General features: G+C 45.4%; 1 protein-coding gene across 1 annotated transcript in view; it reads right to left on the bottom strand.

Annotated features, from left to right (window-relative positions):
• B4GALT7 (beta-1,4-galactosyltransferase 7) overlaps positions 1-13,445 on the bottom strand; it is a 69,944-nt gene extending 56,499 nt beyond the window's left edge. The window contains exon 1 of the mRNA XM_063447266.1: positions 13,243-13,445. Coding sequence (XP_063303336.1) covers positions 13,243-13,247 — 5 coding nt within the window. The 5' untranslated portion in view covers positions 13,248-13,445. The remainder of the gene's footprint in view (positions 1-13,242) is intronic.
• Positions 13,446-14,177: the final 732 nt, after the last annotated feature.

Raw genomic sequence — 14,177 nt, 5'->3', positions numbered from 1 at the left:
TATGGAGACTGAACCTGGAGAATATTATGGAGACTGAACCTGGAGAATATTATGGAGAATATTATGGAGACTGAACATGGAGAATATTATGGAAACTGAACCTGGAGAATATTATGGAGAATGAACATGGAGAATATTATGGAGACTGAACCTGGAGAATATTATGGAGACTGAACCTGGAGAATATTATGGAGACTGAACCTGGAGAATATTATGGAGACTGAACCTGGAGAATATTATGGAGACTGAACATGGAGAATATTATGGAGACTGAACCTGGAGAATATTATGGAGACTGAACATGGAGAATATTATGGAGAATGAACATGGAGAATATTATGGAGAATGAACCTGGAGAATATTATGGAGAATGAACCTGGAGAATATTATGGAGACTGAACATGGAGAATATTATGGAGAATGAACATGGAGAATATTATGGAGAATGAACCTGGAGAATATTATGGAGACTGAACATGGAGAATATTATGGAGAATGAACATGGAGAATATTATGGAGAATGAACCTGGAGAATATTATGGAGAATGAACCTGGAGAATATTATGGAGACTGAACATGGAGAATATTATGGAGAATGAACATGGAGAATATTATGGAGAATGAACCTGGAGAATATTATGGAGAATGAACCTGGAGAATATTATGGAGAATGAACATGGAGAATATTATGGAGAATGAACATGGAGAATATTATGGAGAATGAACCTGGAGAATATTATGGAGAATGAACCTGGAGAATATTATGGAGAATATTATGGAGACTGAACCTGGAGAATATTATGGAGACTGAACATGGAGAATATTATGGAGACTGAACATGGAGAATATTATGGAGACTGAACCTGGAGAATATTATGGAGACTGAACCTGGAGAATATTATGGAGACTGAACTTGGAGAATATTATGGAGACTGAACCTGGAGAATATTATGGAGAAGGAAGAAAAAGGGATCTTTAAGAGAAGTCACTTTTATTTCATTTTATATAGTTTTATTTAGTGTTTTGCCAGATAATTATGCAGCTGTGTTAAAACCTGTATTTTAAATCTCTTTTTGTCTTTAATTGTAGATATTAATCACTGTCCAGCTATGTTTTACAGAATACATTGATTATAATGGGACTTTGATAGTTTTGTCTTTCTTTCTCTCTCCCAACTCTCTCTGATAGCATGATATATTAACCCTTTGTATCCCCACTGACAGTGTCTCTTTCTCCCATCCCCTCACTGTGAGTGTCTCTTTCTCCCATCCTCTCACTGTGAGTGTCTCTTTCTCCCATCCTCTCACTGTGAGTGTCTCTTTCTCCCATCCCCTCATTGTGAGTGTCTCTTTCTCCCATCCCTTCATTGTGAGTGTCTTTCTCCCATCCCCTCATTGTGAGTGTCTCTTTCTCCCATCCCCTCATTGTGAGTGTCTCTTTCTCCCATCCCCTCGGTGTGTGAGTGTCTCTTTCTCCCATCCCCTCATTGTGAGTGTCTCTTTCTCCCATCCCCTCACTGTGAGTGTCTCTTTCTCCCATCCCCTCACTGTGAGTGTCTCTTTCTCCCATCCCCTCATTGTGAGTGTCTCTTTCTCCCATCCCCTCACTGTGCGTGTCTCTTTCTCCCATCCCCTCACTGTGAGTGTCTCTTTCTCCCATCCCCTCACTGTGAGTGTCTCTTTCTCCCATCCCCTCACTGTGAGTGTCTCTTTCTCCCATCCCCTCACTGTGAGTGTCTCTTTCTCCCATCCCCTCACTGTGAGTGTCTCTTTCTCCCATCCCCTCACTGTAAGTGTCTCTTTCTCCCATCCCCTCACTGTGAGTGTCTCTTTCTCCCATCCCCTCACTGTGAGCAGGGGCGGACTGAGCACTCGGGCAAATCGGTCATGGACCGAGGGCCCGAGGCTCTGGGGGGCCCGCCCGGTGCAGTGCAGTAATGGCTGAGCTGGGGAGTTAAACAATCTCCCCAGCCAGCCTGCACTCAGTAAGGGGCCCGCACAGCCTTCCGCGGGCCCCTGCTGCTAAAAATATAATCCTCCCGTGCAGGGCACACTGAGAGACAGCTAAGGGGCCTTCCAAAGACCCCACTAGGCTGCCCCTCAGTGTGCCTGTCTCAGTGTGAATTGGGCAGAGGCTCCAGGAGCAGAGCCTCTGCCAGAAGAGGAGCACAGCCACACTGAGCTTGTAGGCTGTCAGTAACACTGCTCAGGGCAGCTCCGAGTGGCTGGTTCTGCAGGAAGTTAGATCATGCCATGCGGAGCTGCCCTGATCAGTGTTACAGGCAGCATGAGGCACATGAAGCATCCCCCCCACCCAGGATAAAGATTCCTCCCTCCCTGGCCAAAGGTAAGACTCAGGGAGGGGGGGAATATATATCCTTTTTAAATCTGTATTTTTTTTCTTAATTAATAATGTTTTTAGCATTTATCCCCCCACTACTGCCCCTTAACAGCTCCTATACTTCTCCCACTCATCAACCACAGCCTCACTACCCCTCTACACCCCATATACCCCTGATCCATCTACAACTCCTATTACCCCCAGGTAACCACTACAGCCCCACTACAACTCCTATTACCCCCAGGTAACCACTACAACTCCTATTACCCCAAGGCACCCACAACTACTGCTTATCACCCACTGCAGCCCCCTATACCCCCTTGCCCCCACTACAACACCTACACCCTGCATCCACCACAGCCCCTACCCCTTGTACCCACCACAACCCCTGCACCCACTACATCCCATACCCCCAGACACCCTCTAGATCCCCATACCCCCTGTACCCAATACAGCCCCTTCCACCCTGCACATACAACAGCCAATACCCTCCTTGCCCCCTCTACAGCCCCTAATATCCCATGCCCCCACTAAGCACCTTTTACCCCATTACAGTCCCTACTCCTAGGCACCCTCTAGGTCCCCATACCCCTTGCACCCACTACAGCCATTACCCCACTTGCCTCTTCTACAGCCCCTATTATTCCATACCCCCACTACAGCCCCCTGCACCCACTACAGCCCCCTGCACCCACTACAACTCCTACCCTCAGACACCCTATAGATGCTTTATACCCCCTGCACCCACTACAGCCCCTGTACTTATTACATCCCATTCATCCATTACAGCCCTTACCCCACTACAGTCTCTACCCCCAAGCACCATCTAGATCCCTATACCCCCTGTACCTGTTACCCCTACCACCCTGCACATACTACAACCAATACCCCCCTTTCCTCCTCTACAGCCCCTATTATCACATGCTCCCACTACAGACCCCTATACCCACTACTGCCCCTAACTCCAGGCACCCTCTTAATCCCTATACCCCTTGCACCCACTACAGCCCCTACCAACCTGCACATATTACAGCCAATACCTCCTTGCTCCCTGTAAAGCCCCTATTTTCCCCATTCCTATACTACATTCCCCTATACCCTCAGCACCCACTACAGCCACTACCCTCTGCAGCCCATACCCCCTTACCCCTTAAAGTCATTATTAAACCCTTGCCCCCTCTACAGCCCCTCCCTAACATCCACTACAGCACCTACCGCTCTGCACCCACTACAGCCCCTACCCCAGTGCACCCTTTACAGACCCTCCCACCTACGCACCCTCTTGATCCCCTATACCCCCTTGCTACGTAAACACATAAAAATTACTACCCTATTTAAAAAACAACAAAAAAAAAAACAACATGTATTTAACTATACTCTGAAGACTTACACCAGAGCTCACAATGAATATGCACACAGAAACATTCATTCACTTTACATGCACATTCAATCAAATACACGGTACATCTACACCAACATTTATATTGGTCTACAGGGGGCCCAGGTCCTAATTTTGCCCAGGGGCCCTGACCACTGTCAGTCCGTCCCTGACTGTGAGTGTCTCTTTCTCCCATCCCCTCACTGTGAGTGTCTCTTTCTCCCATCCCCTCACTGTGAGTGTCTCTTTCTCCCATCCCCTCACTGTGAGTGTCTCTTTCTCCCAGCCCCTCGGTGTGTGAGTGTCTCTTTCTCCCATCCCCTCGGTGTGTGAGTGTCTCTTTCTCCCATCCCCTCGGTGTGTGAGTGTCTCTTTCTCCCATCCCCTCGGTGTGAGTGTGTAAGTGTTGCCATGGCAACGCTCCCGACTTGCATTACATGTTATGCGTAGCGTTGCCATGGCAACCTGCAGCAACGCTCACACAGTTCGCGAGAAGAGAGGACCTGATGCTTCAGGAGGTGCAATATTACACTCCTGGGTCCCTTCTTCACAGGACACCGTATGCTGTGCCACCAGACCACCAGGGAATCATGTGTGCCCCCACCCTGAAACAGGTAAGAGGCAGGGAGAAAAAAACAAAACTAAATTAATAAAAATATTAAAAAAACTACTGTCCCCTCACAGCCCTTATCCAATCCCGCTGCATTACATTCACTACACATAAAGACATTGCATCCACTACCCACACACACACACACACACACACACACACAGAAACTGCATCCACTATACACAATGCATTCGCTACACACACTGTATAACATAATGGATGTGCGCAAAGCTTTTTTGGGGAGGCTTGGCTTCTTGGGCTGGCCCTGCTCTCTCCCACCCACGCACAGCCAGCATGTGTCTCTCTCTCCCACCCACGCACAGCCAGTGTGTGTCTCTCCCACCCACGCACAGCCAGTGTGTGTCTCTCCCACCCACGCACAGCCAGTGTGTGTCTCTCCCACCCACGCACAGCCAGTGTGTGTCTCTCCCACCCACGCACAGCCAGTGTGTGTCTCTCCCACCCACGCACAGCCAGTGTGTGTCTCTCCCACCCACGCACAGCCAGTGTGTGTCTCTCCCACCCACGCACAGCCAGTGTGTGTCTCTCCCACCCACGCACAGCCAGTGTGTGTCTCTCCCACCCACGCACAGCCAGTGGGTGTCTCTCCCACCCACGCACAGCCAGTGTGTGTCTCTCCCACCCACGCACAGCCAGTGTGTGTCTCTCCCACCCACGCACAGCCAGCGTGTGTCTCTCCCACCCACGCACAGCCAGCGTGTGTCTCTCCCACCCACGCACAGCCAGCGTGTGTCTTTCCCACCCACGCACAGCCAGCGTGTCTCTCCCACCCACGCACAGCCAGCGTGTCTCTCCCACCCACGCACAGCCAGCGTGTGTCTCTCCCACCCACGCACAGCCAGCGTGTGTCTCTCCCAGCCACGCACAGCCAGTGTGTCTCTGTCCCGCGCATTCCCCTCCTGACAATCATTTCATGTAGCGTGGCCAAGGCACCGCAGTAGAGAATCTTCTGTATCCTCTACCCAGTCTAACCGGAAGTGCTCCCAGACAGAATAGTGGATACAGAGATTCTCCACCACAGTTCACTCGACCACGCTACAAGTAGGTAAGCTGGCACTGCAGAAGGAGGAAGACAGCAAAAAGAGTGGACGGACAAAGAGAAACATAGGGGACTGAGGGTGGACAAAAAGACACAGAGTGGGGCAGGGGTGGCAGAGATACACAGGGGGCAAAGTGACACACAAAGAGGCTTTGGGTGGCAAAGACACAAACAGGGGGTTTGGCGGGGACAAAGAGACAAGGAGGAGCAAACTTAGAGGGACCTAGCTAAACAAAGAGGCACACAGAAGAGTTGGGGGGGATATAAAGACACACAGAGCTGGAGGAACAAAGAGATACACAGAGGGGCAAAGAGACACATGGAAGGACAAAGACATACAAAGGGAGCTGCGGGGGGGGGGCAAAGAGACACAGTGTGGCTTTGGGGGGAAAAAGACACGCAGGGGCAAAGAGACAAACTTGGGGGAACAGACACACAGAGGGGCTAAGGGGGCAAAGAGGCACACAGAAGGGCTGGGGTGTCAGACACAGAAGGGCTTAGAGAGAAAAAGACACACATACAGGAGCTTGGAGGATAAAAAGACACACAGAGAGGCAAAGAGACACAGGGCTAAGAGGGACAGAGAGACACACAAAGCTGGCGATTTTTGTTTTTTGGGGGTGGTGCAAGAATCTGGTCTTGTCTAGGGTGGAAAATAGTCTAGCACCAGCCCTGCCTCAGTGTGAGTGTCACCCACAGACCACATCACTGTTTTATTCAGGGGCACTTATGCCCTGAGTAAGGGACCTAGCAACTTGATCTTCTAAGCTTGCTCTCAAACTCTGTTAACAAATAAATTGTATAATTTTAACTCTATATTTATGAAAAATATCCCTCATTAAAAAAATAAATGTTTACCCTAATCTAATGTCCACTCATCATTGAGTGTTGTATTTCATGTATTTGTGTATATGTCTTTACCACCCACCTATCGTATGTGTGAGCGCCCATTCCTTGCGGACTGCCTGGGAGTGTGCGTTGCTATTCCCATCTGCAGGTCAATCCACTTTGTGCAAAGTGCATGTGCTCAATGTATCACCAAAACTGTCCAATAAAATTCTCTCAGGGGGACTCAAAATAGGAGTATACCGCCCTTGAGAAGCTCAATAATAAATTTTTTTTAAAGTAAGTATTTTAAAAATGAAATGAATGTTTTTTACTACTGCATGTTGAAACTTGATGAAATTTTTTTAACATAATTAGTTAGATTTTCTGTAATATACCGTATTTATCGGCGTATAACACGCCCCGGCGTATAACACGCACCTCATTTTAAGAAGGAAATTCCCCCCCCCTCCCATAGTGTTCCCCCACCCTCATGCCATAGTGTTCCCCCCCATTCCATAGTATTCTCCCTCATCCCATAGTGTTCTCCCCCCCTTCCATAGTGTCCCCCCTCCCCTTGTCCCATAGTGCACTTTCCCTCCCCTTGTCCCATAATTACTTACCTGTCTTGAAGCGTGGGCTGGCTTCACAGCGCGCACCCTGGTACAGGAACTTAAATTTCAGGTTCCAGTTTCCGGCGGGACTGAAAGGAAGTGGGCACACTGAGTGAGCACTTCCTTTCAGTCCCGCCGGAAACCGAAATTGAAGTTTCAGTACCGCGGTGTGCGCTGAACACCGGCCCACGCTTCAAGACAGGTAAGTAAACCTTCACATTCGCTCCATAAGACGCACAGACATTTCCCCTCACTTTGGAGCGAAAAATATGTATATTGGCGTATAACATGCACACATCATTTGCCCCCTATTTTCAGGGAGAAAAAATGCGTGTTATACGCCAATAAATACGGTAAATATATATTTTTAATTTAACTTTTATTATTTATATCAGTGTTCATTCATCCTTTTAATATGTTTATGGGAATAGAATAGAATAAAGCAACAACTGTACATGTTTCACAATGTTAAACTTTATTCCTGTTTACTTTTAATAAAAAAGAAATTTAAATTAAAATCTGTTTGTTTTCTTTTAACTATATGCCTATGCTGTTTTTCTTCTCATGTGGGAAACCATGTTAGTCTCTGTAGCGGGCCGAGGGTAACCCGACTGGTTACATCAGCTAATGCAGAATGAAGAGACCCATTTTCCCCTAGTAACTGGATGACACACTGTTCCAGGGGTGCAACAACCACTTTATTTGGCCACACAAATGCGCCCCCTGGATGCCGTTCGTCTATACAAACAGCGGCAACCCAGGGAAGCACTCATTAATTACTTCTCTTGCGGTTTCACACTTATGTTGCGAGTTGCCAACGTTCTAATTGATTGGTGTGAGCATGCCAGGGAGCATTGGAATCCGCAAATGCTCCCCCTGGATGACGTTCGTCTAATGAACGGGCTGTCACCCAGGGTCGGCACGCGCCGAGGCTTCCCTTGCGGTCTGTGGTTTTGACACCTTGTAACGCGGTTTGAATGTTCTACAACAACATTCTAAATGGGGTTTCGTGGTGGTCCCCGTTAAAGAGGTGAACGGAACCCGTTCATATGGCGCTCCCGAAAGGGGAGCAGGCAAAGCATATGAATACAGGGCAAAACATGAGAATAGCACATAGCAATTCACGGACAGGAACAGTCTCCCACAACCAAACAATAACTTTTTAGTCACATGGGTATATTAATCTAATAGATTAAATCAAGACTCAACAAATCCCAGGCGCCAGATCGCCATGGCGACTAGGAATTTTCTCTTGGCGCTTGGGTATTTGTCAGTGCGTTCAGGGGGCTGAGGGAGAATGGAGGCGGCGTCGAAGAAGCTGTGATCTTGTTGCTCCGCTGTGATGCCGGAAGCCAGCCCGCAAAGAGGCAGAGCAACCCCACACTGGACCCGAAGGGGAAAGGAACGTAGGGAGGCTGGGTGCCATTAAATTAAAAAACTAATAATTTGTGAGTGCGAGAGAATGTGTGTGTGTGTGTGTGCCAGTATTATTATTAGTATTTATAAATCCCCAACAAATTCCGCAGCACAGTACGATAGGTGTGTGTCTGTCAGTGAGTGTCAAATTAGTGAGTGTGTGTGTCTGTCAGTGAGTATGACTGGCGCCCTCACCTTTTTCCCACGCTGTGTTGGCTCGCAGTGGCTGGCCCTGCCTCAATGGTTAATTATTCTTGATGATCTGAACCAGTCCATTGCTTCCCATAGGATAGCATTAGGAGGCAAAAATGCCTCACTGCGCCAATCACCATCTACTCATAGAGATGCATTTTCTCTCAAAAGGCAGTGTTTACATTGAAAACCGTGCAGGGAAAAGCTATAGACACCAGAATCACGATATTAAGTGTTGGAACATGTCCTGTTCTTGATAATCAGCAGAATTACCTGCCATGGTCTTATAGTTCTAACAAAACTGTACTACGACCTCAAGTATTTGGAGACACTCTTGATAGACCATACAAAGGAGCATGATTCAGAAAATTTCCAAAATGTATTAAACAGAACACTGCTTATAAATCTTATGCAATAAGGGGGGGGGGGTCTAGTGGGAGTATCATTAATTATCAATCAAATATTGAGAACTATTAACTAACAGCATAAAGTATGCAACAAATTGATTCTAAGTTTATCTAGGGGGCTTTACTAGGCAGGGTGTTCTTAGAATAGGAGGGTGTAGCGATAGGGTCTTACTAGAAGAGGGGGAACAAAGATGGTCATGTGCCATACTACGTATGTGACGTCCTTTCAATGTACATGTTGTTACTCTTATGATTCAGCTGAACAGAAATTAACCACTTCATTAAGCTGTAGTGGTTCTGGGGCCTACAGTGTCCCTTTAAGAATTATATTTTTGTTGTTGAAAATATAGCTTTGTTAGTTTTAGAAAAAACAACAACCTGACTCCTAACTAACCGCGGATTAAGTCCACATAGTAGCAGGTGTGGTTTGTGAAATAGGAGCCCAGGCATAAGATGCTGCCTTCAAAGTATTGTGTAGTGGACATGTACAAAGGTTATGTGAACTAGCACAGCTGTATATTGTCCTAAAAGCAAGGTAGAATATCCATGGTAGAATATATGGTCAATAACTGCATTTTTCTCCTGCTAGATGTTTAAAGACCACACAGTTTAAGGTGGAAGGGCACAGTGAGTCCAGGGTAGATGGAAGAATATTGAATAAATAAAATGAAAAGAAATAATGAACAATGTTTCTATGATATTTCTAGCCTTTCAAATCATGGCAAGCAGATGTGAGTAGTAAACACAGTACCATATACCCATTCCGCTTTACAAAGTGTCAGATAAAATAAACCAGTTCTCTTTATTTTTCACAATCTTCGGCTAACATGTCCTTATCAAAGTGTATAAAAATACCCATAAAAAAAAAAACACAAGTCACTACAGCCAACTGACAACAAGCTACCACATCCCTTGCAAAATAAGCAACAAAATAGCCTACACCAGCCTATAATGGCAAACCATTGCAAAAGAAGATTTTTTTTTTTAAATATGTAAAAACGTATTTAATCTGTAAAACATATGGTTGACTAGGAAAAAGTTAATACTTGAGTAGGAGATAGTGCCATTTTCTGCAACAACTGGGGTACACCAAGTTTTACAAATGTTCTACAAAATTTTTAAAGACAGCCGGGAGTTTCTGTACCTCAGATGAAGATTGATTGTGAGTAAATAGAAAGACCACACAGGTGTAAAGTTAAAGGGCAATGTGTCAGGATTTTCATAGGTGGTGCTGAAAGAAATGGTGCCCAATAGTGGCACAATCTTAGTGTGCTCCAATTTCCAGCATGAAGTCATGACAAAAGTAGGGATTGCTCTGGTGCTATTTGCCTAGAATTCCTCTAATAATCTCCACCAAACTGTGCGTGGCAGAGTCTCAATTTCAGAAGCCAAATGTGCTGTGTGAAGTATAAAACCAGTGCAATGGATTTTATAAATATAACAGCCAAAGCACCTCACTTTCCTGACACTTGCGGCTGCCGCTCCATGGACAAAATCACCCTCTATGAGTCCACGACAAATGAAAAAATGTTGGAGTCAGAAACGAACCAGACCAGTACCCATAAACTAAACAATACATATAGGTATATAATGACACTGCGGGAGTCAAAAGAAGAAAAGAAAATCTCAGCATTAACAGTTCAGTGTGTTTATATGAATTTTATTTCAAAGCAATGACATGAATATGGGTGTTGTATCTAATCACAGTGCCATATATCCTCCCTCACCTTGCGTGGGTCTATATACTGTCCACTTCAATCTCTCCATTGCCAGCAATTGCATCCCTTTACTTTCAAATTGACCTGCAACCACATAAGCACTGTCCCCCACTTTTCACTCTGCTACAGCTTTACGAAGTTGGGAGCAACTCGGTCTCCCTACCGGCCCGCAGCATCCAGTTATCATGAGCCGCAAGGGCTGCAGCAGGTCTTTGCGTGTAACAAACTCAGATCTCAGTACGTGCTGTCTTGTGCTCCACATAAGTGAAAATCATTCCCTCTAGCTGAGAAGTTTGCAATCAATAAATGTTCATTAGCAGTATAAAAACTAGGAATTCTTATCCTTGTAAAGGATCACTATTAGCTTAAGGTTTACAGTCCATTAGCAGTATAAAAACTATGTAAAGGACCTGTGTGAGCTGGAGGTATAAAGGTCCTTCTGCCGGATAGGAACTAGATTTCTCACTGTGAACCGTCTAGTTCCTATCCCTGTAAGGGACCTGTGTGAGCTGGAGCTATAAAGGTCCTTCTGCTGGATAGGAACTAGATTTCTCACTGTGAACCGTCTAGTTCCTATCCCTGTAAGGGACCTGTGTGAGCTGGAGCTATAAAGGTCCTTCTGCTGGATAGGAACTAGATTTCTCACTGTGAACCGTCTAGTTCCTATCCCTGTAAGGGACCTGTGTAAGCTGGAGCTATAAAGGTCCTTCTGCTGGATAGGAACTAGATTTCTCACTGTGAACCGTCTAGTTCCTATCCCTGTAAGGGACCTGTGTGAGCTGGAGCTATAAAGGTCCTTCTGCTGGATAGGAACTAGCTAACTCACTGTGAACCGTCTAGTTCCTATCCCTGTAAGGGACCTGTGTAAGCAGGAGCTATAAAGGTCCTTCTGCTGGATAGGAACTAGATTTCTCACTGTGAACCGTCTAGTTCCTATCCCTGTAAGGGACCTGTGTGAGCTGGAGCTATAAAGGTCCTTCTGCGGGATAGGAACTAGATTTCTCACTGTGAACCGTCTAGTTCCTATCCCTGTAAGGGACCTGTGTAAGCTGGAGCTATAAAGGTCCTTTTGCCGGATAGGAACTAGATTTCTCACTGTGAACCGTCTAGTTCCTATCCCTGTAAGGGACCTGTGTGAGCTGGAGCTATAAAGGTCCTTCTGCTGGATAGGAACTAGATTTCTCACTGTGAACCGTCTAGTTCCTATCCCTGTAAGGGACCTGTGTGAGCTGGAGCTATAAAGGTCCTTCTGCTGGATAGGAACTAGATTTCTCACTGTGAGCTGTCTAGTTCCTATCCTTTAAGAGGACCCGGACACTATGGAGCAATATGTCCTTTAGCAGGATAGGAACTAGCTCTCTCAGTGTGAGCTGTCTAGTTCCTATCCCTATACAGGACCTGACCACTAGGGGCAAAAAGGTCCTTTACCAGGATAGGAACTAGCTAACTCACTGTGAACCGTCTAGTTCCTATCCCTATACAGGACCTGACCAGCAGGGGGCGAAAAGGTCCTCTAGAAGGATAGGAACTAGCTTACTCACACTGAGCAAGCTATTTCCTATCCTCAGAAAGGACAGGGTCCTTCTACTGGATAGGAACTAGTCGCAACCGTACCAAAACCCGTGGAACTCCGGCTTGGCCACATCACTTCCTCTTTCCTGGTCAAATTACCCCTCTTTTTTTACCTCACTTCCCAACCTGCCAGGAAGGGGAGGTACTATGGACTAAAAGGACCAATCGCTCCCTAAGAGCCAGGGGGAGCCCCCTTTTGCTCCTGGTAATTCACCAGCCAAATGGACATTTCCTATGGAACTATTCTCAGCATGGACTTTGCTAACGACCGGTCAAATCTTTACTCTGCGGCAATTCATCTATTCTCCAAGGATCCGGGTGCTATTTTGCCAACTATCCGGGGATAGTGAGCTATCCAGGGATATATGATGTGTTGGGGTTCATGCTTGTTTTCATGTGGTTTTGTGTTTTTTTTCATGTTGTGTCCTCTGTATCCAGGAGATAATTAGCTTAAGCGAGGGCTAACTCAATTATCTCCCAGACTCAGATGCACCAGGACAGGCTTACTCAGGTATGAATAGTGACCCAAATGCTGGGGGTTTGTATATAAAAGACTGTACTTTCTCTATAAAAAACAGTAGAACCAGAGCTATGTGTCATCCAGTTACTGGGAGAAAGGGCTATAATCATTAAACAGCACTTCCAGCTGAGGAGAATTCAGCAGAGATAACCAGTCAGGGTACTGGAGCTCCGCTACAACTCGATTTAATACCCCCTTGAATGCATCAGAGCATCTTAGTGGCCTTTGCAACTGCTGGCTGACATTGTAAATTGTTGCCTAGTCTGTTGCCTATAATTATTCCAAAGGCCTGCTCCTTTACTGTTACCCCAATTTACCCCATTTAGGGTATATGTTGCTTGTAGATAACGCATCCCAAAATGCACGACTTTGCATTTATCTACATTGGATCTCATTTGCTACATGCCCACAAAATACCCAATATATCCAATTAACTCTGTAAATAACTAATATCCTCCTTATCCCATATTTAATTACCTACATGTTCATGCAAACACTGATAAGTGATTTTCGATGATCATTTCAAGATAATTAATAAACAGAGTAAAGAGAAGTGAACCCAGGACAGGACACGAAATTACTCAACTTACCACATTTGTTGAACTTGAAAAAATTCTATTGACAACAACTAACGCTTAATTAGAAATTTTATTTTTTTCCTTTAACATAAAAGTTAATGTCTTTCATAAATGGGGAACCGAAAATCCATCACTGGAGAATCTGTAGTCCTATTGCTGGGTCGGTGATCGTATGAAACAAATGTGTCTGTCGGCAAGCCGCACTCACGTCAAAGGTAACAAACTGCAATGTATTTTTTCTCTTAAGTTAAGTTTGCAATGATTCCGCCTAAAGCTGAGTTAAAAATCTTGTCATCCACATTGGTACCATAACTATGCTGCATCGTTCCGTTTAGTGGTCTTCATGTAGTTTCCCTTAGGGGCGTTTTTATGGAACGTTGAGCAGACCCTTTCCTTCTTCTCTTTGTGATTCCCTTTACATTATCTGCTCCTTCTGTCTGTATTTTTCTCTCCTTATTCCAGGTTACACCTCTCTTACCAGCATTGTATTTCGAGACTCTTCCTCTTGTCCTTTCAGCTGCCTAGCAGCAGGAAGTGCAGTGATTTAATTTCTGCATGCTGAAGTATTAACTATTGGCTGCTGTTGCATTAAACCATGTGACTGACTGCACAGCACAATTGCCAACAATCTTTCCTTTATTATCGAAATGTCAAATATCACCTTTGAAATTCTGTTTTATTACTGTTTATATTGGTGTCACAGAGGGAAAAAAAAGTGATACAGGATATATGTTCCTACCGCCTCACAATCTATTGGTACTGTAACTTTTTAAAACTGTTATTTTGAAGATTAAGAAAAAGAACGAACAAATGGAGCCAAAATAGATACACTGGAGAAGTGGGGGGTAACCCCAGTTTAGAAATGAAAAAGCGAGGAGTAGTGTATCTAATACATGATATAGAATATATGGATCGGTAGGGTGTCTAAAAAATTAGATTAGACATGC

This window comes from Pelobates fuscus, chromosome 3 (genome assembly GCF_036172605.1).
Source record: "Pelobates fuscus isolate aPelFus1 chromosome 3, aPelFus1.pri, whole genome shotgun sequence".
NCBI lineage: Eukaryota > Metazoa > Chordata > Amphibia > Anura > Pelobatidae > Pelobates > Pelobates fuscus.
This window is presented reverse-complemented; position numbering and strand designations above follow the sequence as displayed.